The following is a 19,196-nucleotide window of genomic DNA, read 5'->3' as shown; positions in this document are numbered from 1 at the left end:
TAAAGACAACATGAGGGTCAGACTGACACACTGGCATTGGCCAAAAATACAAAATATCACAGTTCCAATGTTAAGAGAGCTTTAACCTCCCCTGGAGGCCTGAATCATTTCCACTGCATTTGCTCCTTCACTCACTTATGCTAATATCCAATTATTTTTGTTATCTTACCCATAGAGGGTCTTTGTCCAGGGGTCCCATCATGGCCATGAAGAGAGGCTGCTGGAGCAGGGCGAACAGAGCACTGATCAGAGACTGCATGCCCGTCAGGCTGCCAAACTGGGAGGATGGGTACCTGCAGTGAACAAACAACATGTCTCAGATGGTAAGTTTAAAAAGGTTTTATCACTAACCCAACCCTGTCCTTAACCCCAGCCAACACCTTTAGGGTGAACAAATTTCAGATAAATTTGCAAGTCCTAAAAAGCTCTAACACACTCACGCATGGGTCACAACTATGATTAAGAAGCGTGTCAAAATGAACACAAAGGAATTTATTTCATGTTGCAAATCGCAGCTTGTGATTTGGTGAAATGGGCCCCAGGCCTCGTTCCCAAACATCAGTGCTCAGCCCAACTAATGCTGTTGTGGCTGAACTGGCACAAATCCCTGCAGCCAGTTTCCAAAATCTATCAGCCTGCATTCACAGAAGAGTGTGGGCTGATATAGCAGCATATTCATGTCCATGGTTTTGGAATCTCATTTTCAACAATCACAAATGGTTGTAATGTTTCATGTCCACATACTTTTGGCCATGTAATATATATATATATATATATATATATATATATATATATATATATATATATATATATATATATATATATATATATATATATATATATATATATAATAAATGGTATAGTCTGTGGTATTATGATGCATTGTTATGCTGTTAGCTTTTGAACATATACACTTACACAGCAGCATAGAGGCCTCCGACTGCAGAGTGGATGAAACCTCTGACAATAGTGTGCAGGATGAAGGATAGAATCTGAAGAGAAGGAGAAAAGAGGGAAAAAAAAGATTCTATTAGGTACCAGGTCAGTTCACAGCTTGCGTGTCTTCAATGTGAAATGGCTTTCATCTTTGATAAATGAGACTGATTCAGAACAAGTAAATAACATGCAATGATTCTTTTGTCCAGTAGGTGTCACTGGAGCACTTAGAAACATCAGGAACTGCATTGCCATGTGAATTGCTCCCTTTTGAACATCATGTACATCTCTCAGTCTCTCCCTCTCTGCAGTGTTAACTCCCCCTTTGAAGGAGACTCAGGGGTTCAACAGCACATGCTGGGAAATGTGCATCCTCAAAAAGCATGAAAGAGCCTTAATCTCTGAAGGACTCTAACTGCTTAAGATATGTGAGGAACCAATAAAACAGCTCTCTATCCACCAGTGTGGGTGTTTGCCTACCTGAAGGGGCAGGCTGGGGATGAGGCAGGTTATTCCAAAGCCAACCAGGAGGAGGTTGGTGAAGATGAAGGCTCTAGTGGCATTGATGATCTTCTGAATTGTTTTGTCAGGGCGACGGGGCTGACCGGGCTCTCTGATAGAAAAGACAATAGAACATTACCTTCTTCACATTTGGTAATTTCAATTAACAGTAAACATCAGAAATGATCTTTTTCTCAACACTAATATGTTTTTCTTTTTCTTTGTTGTGATTTTTGCGCACCCTCACCTTTTGGTGCACTTTTCGTTCTCATCCTCGCAGTCTTTGAGTTTCCAGTCCATGACGTAGCCAATCACAGGAGAGGTGATCAGACACAAAAGCTGGAGCACGCCGAAGATGGACGCGTAGACACTCACTGAGAGACAGACAACAGTGCAGAAAGTTAGGATCATCGTTTTACGCTATTCTTCAAGTTGTTGAACTGGGATCGAGTAGGATGAGTAGCTTGGAGGAGTGTGCACATAGAAACAGGCAAAGACATTGTAAGGGATATAGAGACAGTTTTGTGGAAGTTACAGGGGCTTTATGGGTTGTGACCACAAATTTTACCCCAGACGTTGTGCTCTCACAAGACAGATAAAGAGGACAGACAGCTGAGGAGAGAGGCTGAAGAATGTACGTGGTTAGAAGTTTAAAAGTTCAGCCTGAAGTCTCTTACCCACTTGCATCTTCTCCACTGAAACAGCAGCAGGAAGCCAGCATGACAGGAAAAGACAGAGAGCAAGGGAGACGAACAGAGATGGAGGGGAGTTAAAAACAAACAATAAAGGCAGTTAAGCTGAGCAAAAAGCAGCTGAGAGAGGACTGTTAGTTGTCATGGAGCAGAGAGAAAAGAGTCTAAGGAGTGAACATCCAGGGCAACAATTAAAGGCTATGGTCAGATGTTAAAGGAAAAAAACAGAAACCATTCAGATAAAATAATCTGTGTTTTTGAGTAGAGTTTAATCCACTATGTGCAAGCAAAAGCACACACACACACACCTGTACTGAGGTCTCTGTTTGTCAGTGACTCCAGGATGGTGTTCATGGCCCCCATATAGAAGATGAGGCGCAGTTGGGTCACACACATGGTGACAAGACTCAGCAGGAAAATGGGACTGAAGATACTCTTCATGAAGGACTGAGCTGCAGAGGAAATGAGAGAAGAGAACAGTCATTAGAGTCAAGGCTAGATCAAATCTGTGACTTCTTATTAAATATCAGATATAGCCAAGTCTGTGTTCACATTTCCTAGTACAGAGATCCCTCTCTGAACACAGCAACATGAAGACTTACAATGAAATGGGTTTTTTTTATTTAACATTATTTTTCACTGTCTTTTTTACAAAATAATTATTAATTTGAAAGTATCAAAGTATCCAAGAGTTTCCCAAACACTGGGGTTAACCGTACATTACTCGGTTATTCAGTTATATTGTGTTCCTGATGTACAAAAATAAACGTTTACATTATCAAGCAGCAGGTTGTATCTTCAAGGGTATTTTTGTGATATCATAGATCTACTGCCTTACCGTTAAAATGTTTGCAAAACCAACATTTAAATCCAATATTTCCATAGACTGTGCAGGCCACAAGCTTTACATATGTTCCAGTGAAAAAGAAGAAGAACAGCAGAGTAGAGTCTGTGGAAATATTGGATTTGAATGTTGTTTCACTGTAACACTGTGGGCAGGCAGTAGATATCTGTCAGGTTACAAAAATACCCTTGAATATATAACACCCACTGCTGGACAAGATTTTAAAAATTACATATTAAAAGGATACCCCAATGATTTAGTATTGCACTTCCACAAAGTTGGGGGACTCACAAGAGATGGATTTTAAAAGATCAAATGTCAACGAGGTAAAACTATAGGTGACATGACAGGAGGATTCTAGGGCAAGTTGATCATTAATCTAACTTGTGAATATAAATAGAAAATGGACACAACAGCCCATATGGTGAAGTGCTGGACAAACCAATTAATGGTTGGTGCACAGATGGAGCTGGGTTTATTACCCAGAACAACAGGTATCCATCCGAGGCTTAATTAAAGGATTTGTTTGGTGACAAGTCATGCTCGCAAGGCATTGTAATTTTTTATATGAACATGCATTGCTTGATAATTGTTAGAATAAGAGCATGAGGCCATTTTTACATTAACACCCTATCTGTCTTTCTGCCTCTGGTCAAAATAGTGGTCATGTGAGACTGCATTAACATTATCTAAATGCTAACATCAGCACGCTAACATTGTGAATGTTAACCTTAGCAGGTAATGTTTACGCTGACCACCATGTCAGCTTAGCATGTCAGCAAGCTGATGTGCTAATTAGCACAACACATGAAAACTCACAATGGCATCACAGTTTGTTGAGACATTTCACTCAAAATCATGAATGTCAACCATACAGTGCACTAAGGGAAAAGACAGAGGATCCCCAAAGTCAGTAGGCTATATTGTCAGGAACCACAAATGTTTGTACAACATATTAGGCCGAATTATGTATTACATTTTGAGATATTTGACTGGATAAGTGAAATTTTGACCTGCTGGTCGGGATCACATGTCATTAGGATTCTTCCTCTTGGCACTGTGGATATCGGTACCAAATAATTTCATGGAGTAACAAGAAAGGTCAATAGTTGTAGAGATATTTCAATCTGGACCGAAGTGGTGGCCTGACCAACCAACACTGACATCCCTAAAGCCACACTACAAGCATGGCTGAAGAAATGCGTGGTTTGATATTGTTCCTGCATTGATCAAGGCACAAGTAGCTATAATATGATAAAAAGCAACCTGACAACCATCAATTTCAAGATTTAAAAAAAAGGTCTTGAAGAGGTTGAGCAATAAGAAACACAAAGTACACAGTATGTATTTCATTTTGACTTAAAAATCTGAGCAAAGAAGTAGAAAAAGACCCTCTCTGCCCGTCTTCAGTGCTGGCTCAGGATGTAGTTTGTATACCAAACTAGTACACTGTGTTGAGAGTGTCAGTACAGCTACATGATTTGTGTTTAATTCAAATTCAAAAGGCGCTTAAAATCTCAACAGATATGACGAAAAGACACAACAACTAATAATTAAATACACTGAAACCTTCACCGGTGCCATCAAATTAGAGAGAAACCGGTTTATGAGTGTGTGTAATATGGGCCTCTTTAAATCTGCTGGCAGACAGAACATGTCCAGCTGTTATGAAACCAACCATGTGCATCCTGACTGCACTCTGAACACACACACACACACACACACATGCAGACGACCAGCTGATGCTTGGCCTTCAACCCACAATAATGCTTCTCTAGAGCTCCCTGCCAGCCAGTTCCACACCTGCTGAGCGGCTTTTCTAAGAATGGGGTCTGAACAGATTCCACGGTCCATTTGGTACCAAAGAGACCAAGAGGGGAGTAACCAGGCCACCCCTGCTGGGAGTCCCTGACCCCAGTATGGGAGAACCAGAGGGGCTGGAGGAAAGTGGGAGGGCCTCAGGAGACCTGGAGGTGTAGTGGTAACAGAAATTAGCTTAGTGTGGATGTAGGGCAGAGGTAAAGGGGCATTTAAGGGGTACCATTGGGATGTAAGTTGTGTTTGTGCCTAATTGTTGTGTACAGATCTAGGTCAGACCCTGATGTTCCAGCAGGCATGGTGCAACTTAAGCATACATTTGGAGTCGTGTTTGTGATGAATATAAGTCCACGATTCACTCTTTTTTGGTCTTCATCAAGTTCTATCTCGGTGGCTAAGTGCTCCACAAAGTTCATTAGCTAATCACTAACTTGTCTTGCCAATGTTTGGTGTTGATAACATACAGTTGCAGCTTACAATGAGGTTAATAAGAGTGTAGCTTGTGTGCCGGAAAACCAAAACCACAAACAAAAAGAGTAAAAAACGTGCCGTAGAGCTGAGAGGAATTGCAAAGTCAGGTGATTATTATCTGTGGAGTTGACACTATGAGCGACGCATTTCACATTACACAAAGTCATTTGACTCATTGTTAATGTAAAAAATATTGAATTGTGCAGCTTTAAATCAAAATGAAATTAAGGGATTTAGTATTTCTACACCAGAATTATATTCCTGGCAGCGTGGCAAATTCTTTTTTTTACAATTGGGTCAGGAGAAAAGTAACAAAAATATGACAAGTAAATTAATAAAAACAGTACATTGTAAAAATCATAATTAATACTTTTTTGGTGTCAAACTTATATCAGGGGGATGGGATTGTGGCCACATTTACCTTGTGTTGTATATCATGGTGTTTAATATTAAATAATTTCATATTGCCAAGCTTTAATCAATTACAAACATATACATTAAGAGAACAGAAGCAGCTTAATGATTTGGGTCCCAATGGAGCACTTTATAACATGCTCATATTACTATTCTTCCCCAGGACCATGGGATGGACTGTTATCTCGAAAGCCTTTGTCCATCATGGAGCTTTCAGACAGATCTGGCACAGATGTACTCTCCTGCTCACTTCATTCACAACGCCGACTCTAACAGCAGACCGGCTTTTGAAAACCATAAGATGAATATTCATAAGTTGGCAAAGGGGACGTGAAAAATGGTGGGACTGTCTTTGCTTGAGACTGAATCATTAGAGCACAAAGGAGCACTTATGTTGACTTATCTGAATTTTTGAAAAGCTCTGTTTTACCATTAGGATTCGGTCTCTCTTGCAGACACAGGCAGCTGTTGTGACATTCTCTCAGCAGCATGTTGGGAATTCCAGTCTTGGATGGCAATAAAGGCCATGAAAAAAAATGTGAATGGGCTTGTATGGAGAGTGCAATACCAGAAGTTGTCCAAGCAGCACCTACACAGTTAAATTTAAACTTTACCAATTGGTTTCTACTTTTACTACTGCCTTACTACAGATTCCCAAAGCAACTCCCAGAACTATTAAAGTTTGATCTCCAGTTTCAGACTTACTCTCCTCCTTGGCCTTGCACTTCACCTCCAGGTCAACGGTGGACAGGCACAGCTTGTTGGCCTCCTGTGAAGCCAGGTCTTTGGGCGGCTGGTGTTGCTGCTTTATGGAGTTGCCAACACTGAGACGCCGCCCCACGGTGGTCACCTGCCGATAAAACTGCTTCCCTGTGATCTTGTGGTCAAAGCCCAGCCAGCTGAACTTGATCTTCACCCTGAGGGAATGGTGGAAGGAGAGGAGAAAGTGTAAGATAATTGTGAGCACAAGACACAGAGCACAGTAAACTGTTCAATTAAAACAGGAAGAAGAAAATAACAAAAAATGTCAGCAAAGACAGGGAGGTAAAGGGAAAGGACGGGATGAAACAAAAGATCCAGGTGAATGAGAGCAAAGCCAGCTCTTCCTCTGGTTTTATGGTATTTCCTGTCTTTAGGGTTAACTTGGCCTCCGCTGCATTAAACTAGGATTTAGTGTGCTTGAGTGTGTGAACATGCATGTCTATGCAATCCTGTATGTGTGTGTAGGACTGTGGTGATCTCTGGAGAATGTAGATTGTACAGACGGCACACAGCTGGAATCAATTTACATCACATATAAACTGAGTTTAGCTAATAACGTTACAATGGCTGCTTAGAAAGGATAGCTGGAGGCTACAGAAATGTGTATCTGCCTTTGTATGTGTGCCAGAGAGAGTTTGTAGTAGTCAAGTAGTCTTACGTGAAGTCCATGTCCTCTGGGCCAGGGAAGGGCTCCAGAGGCCAGTTGACGAAGCAGTTGAGGAAGACGAGGCAGGCGCAGCCAGCCCAAACCAGCAGGATGGTGATGAAGGCGACACCCAGATCATAAATCACCTACAAGCAGGCAGACAGGACCCCAAACAAATACATCATAATGGAGAATCGATAACACATGGTAGGTAGCAGTGTAATTCGTTCTGATTTACTAACTGCATCATGTTTTTAGGAAGAAACCGTATCTAATGGGTGAGAACAGATTTTATGTTTTGGATTTTGATGTAATTGGCTGCATAAATCAAATGTTACCTTGATGCCGGGGAAAGTGACAGCAGAGGAGGCGTAGGATCCAATCATCAGGGCAATGAAGGTCGACCTCAGGTCTCCAAACATGTTGGGCAGCTGAGAAGAGAGCAGAGAGAACAGCAGGGATCAGACTACACACTTAATCACACATGAAAACACACAAAAACACGTGATGTCAACAGATTAATTGAAAACACGGTGGATAATCTCAATCTTGACCACGTTATAACATCTGAATATGATTTACACCACCATGAAAAACTATTAGCGTGGGGCCTAAAACGAGAAAAAATCAATTATCCCTTTCTAACACACCATGCAGAAGCACAGATTGGTCTTGCGCTTCTCAAATGTCACAGTGGAGGAAGAGAAACGGCTGAGAGTCTACAGCCATGCTAGAGGTTCTGTGAGGGTGTGCTTAGCACAGCAATGCTTTGGGCTAAATGCTAATGTCAGCACAAACATGTAGCAATGTAATGTAGCACAAGCACTCATGACTAAAAGAATGTCATTAGTTTTGCAGGTATTTGTTCATAAACCAAAGTACTGGAAAAATCCAAATTTTGACCTGATGACAACACTAGAGGAAAAGTTAGGGGGTCACCAAAGTTGTTATAATTCATCCCGAGGGGAACATGAATGGCTGAACCAAATGTCATGGTGATCCATCCAGACATTTTACTCAAAATAGCAAATGTCAACCTGCTGGCGGTGCTGGACGAAAAGTCAGAGGATCATGACCATGAACGTTTGCACATAGTTTCATGGCAACCCATCTAATAGTTGAGATATTTAGAGACTGGACAAAAGTGGTGAACCAAACAAAAGACATTGCCATCCCAAGAGCTATACCGCTAGCACGGATTAAAAGCCCTCTGAAGTGTATCACCTCTGTGCACTAGTGATAAAAATGAGGAGTTTTCTGCCTTTGACGCCAAGACGCTGGCATGAAACGCCTTCCATACGTAATGCACACTGCACACTATGCAGCCCAAATTATATCTATAATTGGATGTAGTTCTTTTGTTCTGACAGCATGTTAGCTTTCACAATTATCTCTTGTCATATTTTCTCCTTCCATAATCTACAAAAAGATGTCAAATTTCACATATGCAGGCAAAAACCTAACCCTGCTGCTTTACATTATTGACTATTGATAAGCTTTCACCACAAAGTACACCCTGTGCTGCGGCATGTGTTTTTTGCACTGTTTTTCGTTCCAGCATTTGAAGCAAAGAAGCAGAGAGAGAAAATCCAGAGAGTCTTGCGTAATACACTCAACCCTCAACTCTAGACAACAGCACACGATGTTCTTCACTAGTCAACTTCAAACTGTAAACAGCCTTCCTCAGGAAGTCAAAAACAGAGAGCAAAAAACAACAGAGTGTGAGAGCAAAATGTGGCTGAGAGATTTATCATCTTTGTCAGTTGATTTACTTTAAAGGTACTCAAACTCTTCGTCAACAGCAGTGAATGAAGCAGTGGATGAACGGAGGCAGGGAGATAAAAATGAGGACATAACTCCTCAGTAGAAGCATTATTATGGTTCATAAATAGCGAAAATGCGCTCAAAATTCCCCCTCTCTCATTTTCCTCATGTGTCCATCCACTCGTCCATCCAGCCGCTGTGTTCACAGCAGGGGTGCAGCTTGTTAGGCAGCTGCTTGAACCCTCTCACCCCACAGACGTCTCTCTCCGGGTTAATTGGACCAAAGGTGAGCACCGAAAATCACTACGCCCCTGCTATGACTTCCAAAATAACAAGGGCGCCGAATTTCTCTGCTCCTGTTTCTCTGGAGCAGCGCTCGACTGGAAGAATCCAGTTATGACACTTGACAGGAGGAGACTGACAGACTGACAACATCGGGGTATGATGGGTGACCTTTGGCCCAATTGGTGGAGAGAAGAGGAGAGGAGACACAAATGGCCAACTCAGCTTGTGCATAATGAATCAAGGCTAACTCATGATAGCTATGCAGAGTCAACAGGTTCAGATTTGACCACTAACGTTCAAGCACTTTATCCTCTAGCTTGTGATAATGACTCATTTTTTATGTCCAGGGTGTTGCAAGAACTCTATTAGTACTACAACACTTGGGAAAATTCTTAAAATAAGGGACTTTATGAAAATTTTCAGGGTGAAAAGGAGTCAGAGAAGAGGGAAGGTATTATTTTTTCTTTTGGCTGAAGGTAGGATAGTGACTTTTTTTGGAAGCGCAGAACCTTGCAATATAGTTAATAATTAAATAAATAGTTACATCCAAAAGATTACTTTCACTCTACTGTTTCATTTGACATATACAGAGGACAGTAATTCTGTCTCTGTATCAGGTTTTTAATGATGTGTACATTGGTGGCGAACATTAGAAGTTCCACAAATATATTACAGGTATCCTGAGGAGTTTCTGACCTCTAGTTGTGCTATGGAGCTGTTTTTTTATGAGTGGTTCCCTGTTTGCCTTGTGGAGGCACAATGACAGTCCTGCCAATTGTTTCACACTATTTCAATTATCTACAGATGGCTGTAGTGTGCCAAAAAATACAGCAATGTGCCAACAAAGGCAGAGAAGAAGAAGACTGCCACCTAGTAAACATGGATGTAAACAATGCAGGATTTAAAATACTTCCCCCCTCACCGACCCAATAATTTTCATACAGCCCCTAATTTTTCTTTTCACTTAATGAACAATTTCCCATTTAGATTCCAGATATTCAGAGCAGATACAAAAGAATAAGGCCACTACAGTGTGGATGAGTCAGTCTCTAACCTCTCTGTCATTCACCTCCTTGATGCCTCTCCCATTTATAAACTCAGGCTTGTTTGTTCGTTCTGAGAACAGGTTCATTTGGAAGGAGCACTGATGCCACTGGCGATCATTTCTATGAGCACACGAGTGAGAGGAAGAAAACAACAAAACCTGTTTACTAGAGTCAGTGGTGCAGTGCCAGAGCAAAGACAACCACAAACCATCCATGTGTGCAGCAGCATGCAGAAAGCACATCTAGTCCTTGTGATGCTGCTGAGCGGAGTGTTGGCCTGATACAACAATTACGTCACATCGGGAGTTTCTCTGGGTTACTAGGTCTGAGTCACTGTCAGTCAGCTGATGAGACCACTATTACCCAAAAACATGTCACAAACCGGTTTGGTAATACTGAAAGAAGAAGTAGGGAATAATGGGTTCAGCAGCGTGAGGATAACGTGAGGTTTGTGTGTTGATGGGAGGAGCAGCTGTCAGGCTTGACAAGGAACAGATAACAGTGTTTTTGTAACTAGAGTCAATAACACATCAGTCATGCAGACAGGTGAGTCTGTGACTGTTAAACACTAGCGGACAAAGAATCTGCTGTGGCCTCAGGCACTAACAGACACACAACCAGCAAATGATGCATTAACAGTACATAACAGATATGATGGATGTACTGTTATAAACACACATTTGACCCTATAGGTGCTCTACTGGACCAGCTCCAATTAAAAAAACACTTTCCATCATGTTCTCTCGTGCTCATTAATTAAATTAGTTGTTTGAATGTATTGTTTGAGCTAAATGCTAACATCAGCATGCTAACATAATGATAATAGTCTTAGTTTAGTGTGTTAGCTTACCAACATTTGCTAATTAGCACTAAACAAAAAGTAGAAAATCAAGGTGTTTTTAAAATTCTAATCCCTGGTTGGTGATTTTCCAACCATTAAAGGAATGCTTTTCCTGTATTTCTCAGCTTTCAGGGTACGGTATGGGATGTATACAGTTCCTAAAAAAAGTCAACAAGTGTGCCTTCCAATTGGGTATGTACACAGTTCCTAATCAGAGGTATAACCCAAGTTTGTTTGGGAAATTTCACTCTCATAAATCTCTGTTACACTAACGATCAAATATCACCATATGTATGTTTATCTAGAGTGTGACTGATGAAAAGGATGGCGAGAAGTCCTGTAGGTAGATAGCCCACCCACTACTTTGTTGTTGCTCCTTCCCTGAATAGCTCTTTTGTTAGTTCTGTGGTCACCGTGTATCCATGCAAAGAGTGGCAGGGTACACACAGATGGGCTTAGTGTTTGGATAGCCACTACTAAAGGTCTATTTTAGCTTCAGAGCAGTCACCTGGAGATAAGAGATCAGGGTTCGGTTAGTAGCAGGTGCAGGTGGGGGGGATAAAGGCATTAGTGTGATTAAATTGTGTAAGAAATAATCACAAAGTCACCTCCTTAGACACAAAAGATGCTTCAAAGGATGGAAGAATGAATCAATAAGTGTATTTGCTGTGTATATATCTGGGTTTTGTTTGAACTGTGTCCAGGCAGCTCAGGTGTTTGTCATGACTCACGTGTCATTTCACTAAGGATTATAAAGTGGATTATGAGGATCATAAATGAAAACAGTATCAAAAACCTGTTTAGCATAGGTTCAATAAAGCAATCTCCTTTGAAAAACTCTCCTTCTGGGCTATAAAGACATTTAAAAACATCCATACGCCTCTTGGGTCACTGCCAAATTGTCCTGGAGCAATGTAAATGTTTTTAATCTTTGGATTGGCCAATAAGAGAGCAGCTTTTGGAAGAGTTTTACAAAGAAATGTAAACACCTGAACTCATGAACTTTTATTTGTCAGCATGACTGAACCTAGCCTGCCATCACATGATACATCAGCACTGTGAAGTAAATAAGAAATATTAGATCAAAACGCTCACTTAAAGCCATAATTTTTTACTATTATATTCCTCTGTATAAAGTTTCAAGCAATATTCTTGCGTCTGGGCCTGTTGAAACCTGCTCAGGTGTGATTAGATCTTGTTTGGGAGAGAGTGCTGAATGTTATCGTTGCAGGCAGAGGAGACGAATGCTGTGTGCACTGTACACCATGTGATCCACTTATATACAATGGACACTTTTGTTTATTGAATATATTTCAGTGCTTAAGGCAAGAGTGATCTCTAAAATCTATTTTTGTTTTACCACTTACGTCTTTATTGGGTCCATGTTCTGAATGTAATCATATGTAAATGTAAAACAAATGTATCAAAAGGGAGTCTGGAATCATAGTGGCTCCACATTTATTGTTGTCTGTCTAGGATCTCCATTCAAATTCTCCAAAACTAGTTTACATACTTTTATGAGGTTAAAAGTTTCCCTTGTGACTGCAGACTTTTTGGCTGTCCTGCACTTTTGGATATATTTTTTTGAGTCACTCTGGATAAGAGCATGTGCTGAGTGTTGAAAATGGAAGTGGAAACGCAAATCGTGAGGCGACAAAGAGAACTGGGGAGTGACAAAAACATGCTGAGCCTAAAAGCCAGGTGGAGGGTGAAAGAGGAAACTGGACAGAGCCTGTTTCAGAGGAAAGAACAGAGAAATGAAAGAAGGAAGAGGGTTTGCTGCAGTGAGTGGAAACTTCAGCTGCCTGCCGCTGGACCATTGAGAACCAGCTCTGACCGGTCCTGTCCTGTCCTGACGCACAGGATAGAGCTCCATCCGTCATAAAGAGCTGCCAACTGGGCTGTAACATTAGCAAACATCAGCTGACAAACACTAGACTGCATACCTCCATCGCTCTAACGTCATCTTTTGCTCCCTCCCTTTACAGTCCAGTATATTTGTGGCTGAATTTGATGTAGTTTGGACTGAAATCAGCTGACTCTCAAAAGTTTCCACTAGAAATAAATTCTTGGAAGGGTGGTGATGTCTCTGAACATGTTTTAAGACCCCTCTGTGCCTGGAAGGAATTTACAGTCATTCCAGCTGCACAGTGTACCCTACAGCTCCAGCAACCAGATTCACACCACTACACAAAGCCAAAGCCACATCCACATGAGGCTGATATCAGCGTCTGGTCAGCTCGGATCTCAAATTACTGTGCGACTCTTGACCTTTTGGCATCCGTTCATATTTTCCCCACATCTCCTTTGCCTTCATTTTATGCGGTCACATGCAGTGAACAGAGCATACACTGTACTTCCTCCATCTCACCCCGCCATCTCCAGCATAGTAAAAATAGTCCACAGCCTGATCTCACCACTATTTGCTCTGACCCTTCCATCAAGAAGAATGAAGTGCTGTGTGTGTGCGCTTCATAAATTTTCCACCTAACAAGCAGTCATTCCTCCAGCCCCACCTAAAAGTTCATTCATTAGGGTGAAAAAGTCCAGCGTACTTCGATTTCTCAACTAAAAAACACATCTATGGCTATTTTGTTGGCTGTTTCACAAAAGAAGGTCAGATAGATGAGGCCTGTAAGTGCGTTTTCAGGTAGACCAGTGACACATAGAAAAAAGGGGGGATTAGGAACAGAGGATATACATATTAAAAGGCATCCGACAGAAAGTAGATTCGGGCAGCGTGCAGAGCTTCAGACTAGGAGACCAAACCCAGAAAGCGGAGGGGGCTCCAACACGTGCCACGAGCGAGACAGAGAACAAGAGGAGGAGTTTCATATGGGCTGTGGGTGTGGATGTATGTACATATGTGTGTGTGTGTGTGTGTGTGTGTGTTGGAAAAGGAAAGCTCCCTCTAAAAGAATGAGAGGACATTTTCTGTAACATGAAGCTGTTTACAGGCAGAGAACAGGGAGGAATGAGGGGGAGCAGAGGGAGTTACTCGCCTCCTCAGCTTCACTCCCTGTTCTCCATCGCCGGGACATTGAGTGCTGCTGAGTGTGCATCCACAGGAGAGAATGAGGAAGTGAAGCAAAGATAGATAAAGAGAAGAAATAACAGAGAACGGTGGGAAGGAGCCAAACAGACCAGTTTGAGCTCCTTATAGAGTTGTGAAATGGGAACGGAGACGGAAGGGTGACTGAGGAAGAGGATGAAAGAAATCTCTGGTTCCTTTTCCCCCAAAAAAAGTGAATCACACACACTCACACACTTGGCAAGTTGGATATAGGTCACCGTAACATGAAGAGAATCAAATGACCCATGATGCCTGAGATGCACCCCCACCCTTCCCCCTCTGATGACGGGGGGCATCTCAGAGAGGGTTACAGGTTTCTTAAAATAGATGTTTTTCTCGGTAACAACCCTTGATCCTGAGATTGAGGAAAGGGCAGGGGAAGGGAAGAGCCTCCGCAAAGCATCCCCTTAACACACACACAAAGCAAGGCAGTAGCATAAACATTTGTCGAGGCCTGCAGGGAGCTGTAACTCAGCTTGCAGTAGCTCACAGCTAAAACAACACACACACACACACACACATAGTGCTGATGTACAGTAACATACTGGGCTCTTATGTGCACATGTGACAGTTTTGACAGTTGTGTGCAGGTCCAGCCTTGCTGAGGCAGAGCAGCTGAAACTGGAGAAGACAAAAACAACCGGGCTGAGACTACAGACTGGGAGGCTGGAGGAAGAAAGGGGGGGGGGGGGGGGGGGGGGTGAAACCAGCTGAGCAACTTCTGTGTGTATGCGTGTGTGTATGTGTGTGTGTCAGGGTCCCACTAGGCGGCCTGAATAGGAAACAGCGAAGCATGGGTGGGGAGACACACAAACACACTCAGTTCCCCTGTCGCTGCTTCCTGTTTGTCTCCTCTGTGGCAGCCACTCTCTGCTCTCAGTGTGTTTTGTGATAAAGTGATAGACTGCTGATGCCTCAAGCACCTCTGTTGCAAAGATATGGTTGCCATATTGGGCACTTCACCTCTAATGTGATAGATACAGTATGTTGCAGTCAGAACTCCTAATTTGTGTCATCATCTCAAGTATTTTCACCTTTTAATACACGGCCCATTGTGCTGTTACAGCAATATCACATCTGTAGACAATGTGAACGGCGCACACTGGAGATGCATGTGTCCTTGAGTGGATGAAATAGTAATGAGTCTTGGTGGTCTTTTTTTGGCTCCCAGCCAGAGCAGCAGAGCGGGAGTGAATAACAGATTACTAATGCAGTCTCGTTCCCGTTTTACCACTCTCTCTCTCTCTCTCACGTGGCCCCTCCTGTGATGCAGCACTTTCTCTGACTGATGAGATCATCCTGACCAGTGGCTTTTCTTATCCACTCCCACCCATCCATTTCCTCCTGTCTACACATCACTGCTCATCCCTCCAACTGCCCGTGCCTCACTCTGTCTCCTCCTCTCCCCATCTTTTAAAACGTTCACTCTCTCTAATGCATCTGTCTTTCTGCCCATTGTCGTCTCTCTGTTCACTGACCCTCTTGTTTCTTCTCTCCGTTTTCTGATGCTATCACTTCACAGTGCTCTAATTCTGCTCTGCTGCCTCTCTTTCTCCTCACTCCTCTTCTGAATACAATTTGTCTTCCAAAATCTCTACATCTCTTCCTCATATCCAGTTATTACGCAATACTGGTCTGCTCATATTGACACTGATGCTATTCAGTGTTTTTTAACTTGTCAGCTGCTAAAGAAAAATAAATGCAAACTTGCTTCAGTGCAAGTGAAGCACAAAGGACTGAATTTTTGCTATAATAACTTCTATTCTGAGGGAACCTAATTTTTTGCTATGGTACAGATAATAAATAGTATTATTTGACCAGTGAAATTAAATATTGGTGAGAATTAGGGCTGCAAATAATGATTGTTTTCATTGTCTATTCATGGTCCATTGTCCAATGGTCCAAAACCTGTAAGATATTCAATTAACTATGGAAAAAGAAAAGATGCAAATCCTCACAAATGAAAAAGAACCTGAGAAGCTAATACTATTTGGTGTTTGGCATTTTAGCTTGAAAAGTGATTGAAGTGATTGATCAATTATCAAAATAACAAAGTTGTTTGACTAACTGATAAATCAACTAATTGTTTCAGCTCGTGTTATAAGCACCTTCAATCCAAAAATATGGGCATCACACAGTATCAAAATCATTGTAAGGCTGTGCTACTCACCGTCAGAGAGGTGAAGGTCATGCACATGCCTCCAAACCCATTGAGCGCCAAAGCAAAGAAGATCAGGATGGACAGATCTACAGGAGAAAGAGCAGATTAGTGACACAGGCAGAGGTGGTTACTCTGCTAACACAATACAACTCCCACACATCCTGTCTGATTAATGAAAGTGTCACCACAGCATCGATATGTGCCTTTGTGTAAATGAGCTCTACAATATTGCTCACCTACAAAAGCAACATGATTGAGAGGAGTGTGTGAGGCAGTAGGGTCCCTGAGTGAACATATGATGCCGTTAAAGTGATGTATGTGAGATGACACAAGCACAAATACATACTGTTGGGATCGTTGGCTCCATAGGCGATGAGGAGGCAGGAGAAGCCAAAGCAGGCACTGGGAACACAAAGTATTGGCAATAAATAAACCAAACAGTCCATAACTGCCTAGTGTCATATCAAGTGGAGAATGGATTGAGATCTTCTTCTCCAGCCTCACCTGCCCAGAAGTCGCAGCTTCCGCGGCCCGTATTTGTCCATGACGATGCCCATGGGCAGTGTGATGGCGGACAAGAGGAAGGAGCCCACAGTGAAGGCAAGGTTCAGCATCTCGTCCTGGTCCTTGCAGATGGGCCAGCCATTCATCTCGAGGTACTCCTCAGCTTCAGACAGCTCAGAGGTTGACGTGTTGGAGAAGGTGAGGTTGGAGCTGTTTCCTGGATGGTGAGAAAAATGAAAGCAGAGAGGGAAAGACTTCAGGTTTGAGCAGTCAGATGAGGAAACACTGTTTGTTAACTTGATTTCCTCTCTTAAGGCTGCATGCTGCAGTTATGCTGGTGGTTCCAAATGACAATAAACCCTTCCTTTAATTCTTTTTATTAAACATATAGGAGTTCTGTAAAAGTTCTTATACTATAGATATATATAGATTAAACTACCCAAAAGTACATAAATTAGCTCCATCCCAGACTGCAACATTAATGCTGCATACACATTCTAATAATAATCTAATAATACAATATATACAAAAATACTTTTCTTTGAATAATAATTTGTATCTATAAAAAAGTTCAACTGCATGTACTCTCTTTGATTCATTGAAAATCCAAAATCTATGAATATAAAAATGTTTTTTTCATCTCAAAAGTTCATCTACTGGACACAAGATGCCTCCAGCTTCAAGTTTCCACATTTCTACACTTGTGTAAGTCGCATACTGGACCACCATTGGCTCCAAACTAGTTGTGATGTCAAAAAATCATCTTGTACACATGTTAAACTGAGATTTAAGGTGAGCACAGACAAACTTTCCACTTTCAGCAGATGAACGTGAAAACAGACATCAAGTGTCAAACTCTGCACATACATCATTCTACACAGTGAAGCTCAAACATCCGACCGAAGGAAGAAGAAGAAAAACACATTTTTGAGTGAAAGGGGACTTTAAGTAAATGATCTGAATACTGCCACTGTTTACACCAAAGAAAAACAAAGAGGCAAAAGTGATAAAAAAAAAAAGAAAACAGGGTAAATCTGGGCTTTCTGAGCTAATCTGGATATTTTCTTCATGAGAAATGTGGCATAATGCAGCTTTAAATCAACCTATAGAGCTGTACAAAACAAGGATCTTGATTCTCTGTATACAAGAAGTTATAAACACGAAACAAGACAAAAACAAGGAAAAGAAAAGAAACTGGTGACTTCATTGACTCTGTCATCCAAGAGGCTTTGATGTCATCTAAAATAAATGCTTTCTTGGTTTTTCCAATGTTGCACTTTGAGGTCAGAGCTTCTACGTCTGCCGCCCCCCCTTCTCCATGAGCTGAGTTGCTGATCGAAAAAGCCAAGAAACTCATTAAAGGTCAAGTAAACAGACTGCCGGGAAAACAACACAATACAGAGTAACCAGGCACTAGAAATAGCCACAACCGAACCCCTGCAGGGTAGAGGGGAACTCTGTAACAGTTTTGCACAGACAGAGACTCCAGTTCAGTCTGCCTCCCACTGACTCACTGGTAAACACAGTCCATCAGAGTTCATGTAGAGTCTATTTCTGTCTATCTGTTCTATTAGACTGCTGCCTCTGGTGAAACTCTGTTGAACAGACAGGGGACAAAGAGGAGGGCTGACAGAGGAAAGCAACTCCTCACTCACCTTGACTTGTTTTCGGTCAAACTCCTTGGAAAACAATAGAGACAGACTCAGCAGTTACCACATGTTCAGTGTCTTAAGGAGGGAGGTATGAAGCACTTAGTCATCAGAGTGTTTTCTTCCCGTCAGTCTTGGGGGAATGTTGTCAACAGCAGCTAAAGTCTGTGCTGCGTCTAATAAACAACATAGCTGAAAATCTGCTTTCCCGCTATGTTCATAAAGGAGGTGTGTGATTGTGATCTCTGTTGAGCCAGTTTAAGGTAAAAGGAGAGGAGGGGGGAGGAGGTATTGACGCTAGTTTGTGGGTGTCAGGGTGAATTTAGTATAACAACAGGAAGCTATTATGTCATATTAAATACATCCTGATGCAGAAAATTAGTCCTTGTCTTGTGTAGGTGAAAGGTAACGTGGCTAAATGAAGATCTGAGGGCTGCAGTGTTGTTTTTATGCTGGTACATAAATCATCTAATGCATGTGGGGACTTGAGCTTGAGAGGCTGCAGAAAAGTCTAGTTTAATTTAACATGACAGTACAAAAATGACAGAAATGTTGATCTATGGCTTTTTTGAAAGAGATTTGTGTTCATAGTTTTGGCCAGAATTCATATTGTTCTAAAAGCAGTTACTGAGATCTGGGCTCACAGCAACATGGCAACAACAAAGTCAATTGGGACAAGAAATGAGCAGTCAGACAGGTTGTAATTAAGCCAAATTACCTAAACCACTTAATTTGGAGGTAAAATGCAAAATGTCAGCAATACCATAAAACCAAGTTATATTTGGAAAT

At 41.8% G+C, this 19,196-nt stretch overlaps 1 protein-coding gene across 1 annotated transcript in view; it reads right to left on the bottom strand.

Annotated features, from left to right (window-relative positions):
- LOC121898365 (large neutral amino acids transporter small subunit 4-like) overlaps positions 1 to 19,196 on the bottom strand; it is a 30,856-nt gene that overhangs the window by 4,163 nt on the left and 7,497 nt on the right. The window contains exons 3-13 of the mRNA XM_042413366.1: positions 16,759 to 16,975; positions 16,601 to 16,656; positions 16,264 to 16,340; positions 7,423 to 7,515; positions 7,097 to 7,230; positions 6,382 to 6,593; positions 2,438 to 2,581; positions 1,685 to 1,811; positions 1,417 to 1,549; positions 919 to 992; positions 170 to 293 (exon numbers count right to left, since the gene is read on the bottom strand). Of these exons, the coding sequence (XP_042269300.1) occupies positions 170 to 293; positions 919 to 992; positions 1,417 to 1,549; positions 1,685 to 1,811; positions 2,438 to 2,581; positions 6,382 to 6,593; positions 7,097 to 7,230; positions 7,423 to 7,515; positions 16,264 to 16,340; positions 16,601 to 16,656; positions 16,759 to 16,975 (1,391 nt within the window). The remainder of the gene's footprint in view (positions 1 to 169; positions 294 to 918; positions 993 to 1,416; positions 1,550 to 1,684; positions 1,812 to 2,437; positions 2,582 to 6,381; positions 6,594 to 7,096; positions 7,231 to 7,422; positions 7,516 to 16,263; positions 16,341 to 16,600; positions 16,657 to 16,758; positions 16,976 to 19,196) is intronic.

The sequence above is a fragment of the Thunnus maccoyii genome, chromosome 6 (assembly GCF_910596095.1).
Source record: "Thunnus maccoyii chromosome 6, fThuMac1.1, whole genome shotgun sequence".
NCBI lineage: Eukaryota > Metazoa > Chordata > Actinopteri > Scombriformes > Scombridae > Thunnus > Thunnus maccoyii.
Note: the sequence above shows the minus strand (reverse complement) of the source record. Positions and strands in the feature narration are given on the sequence as shown.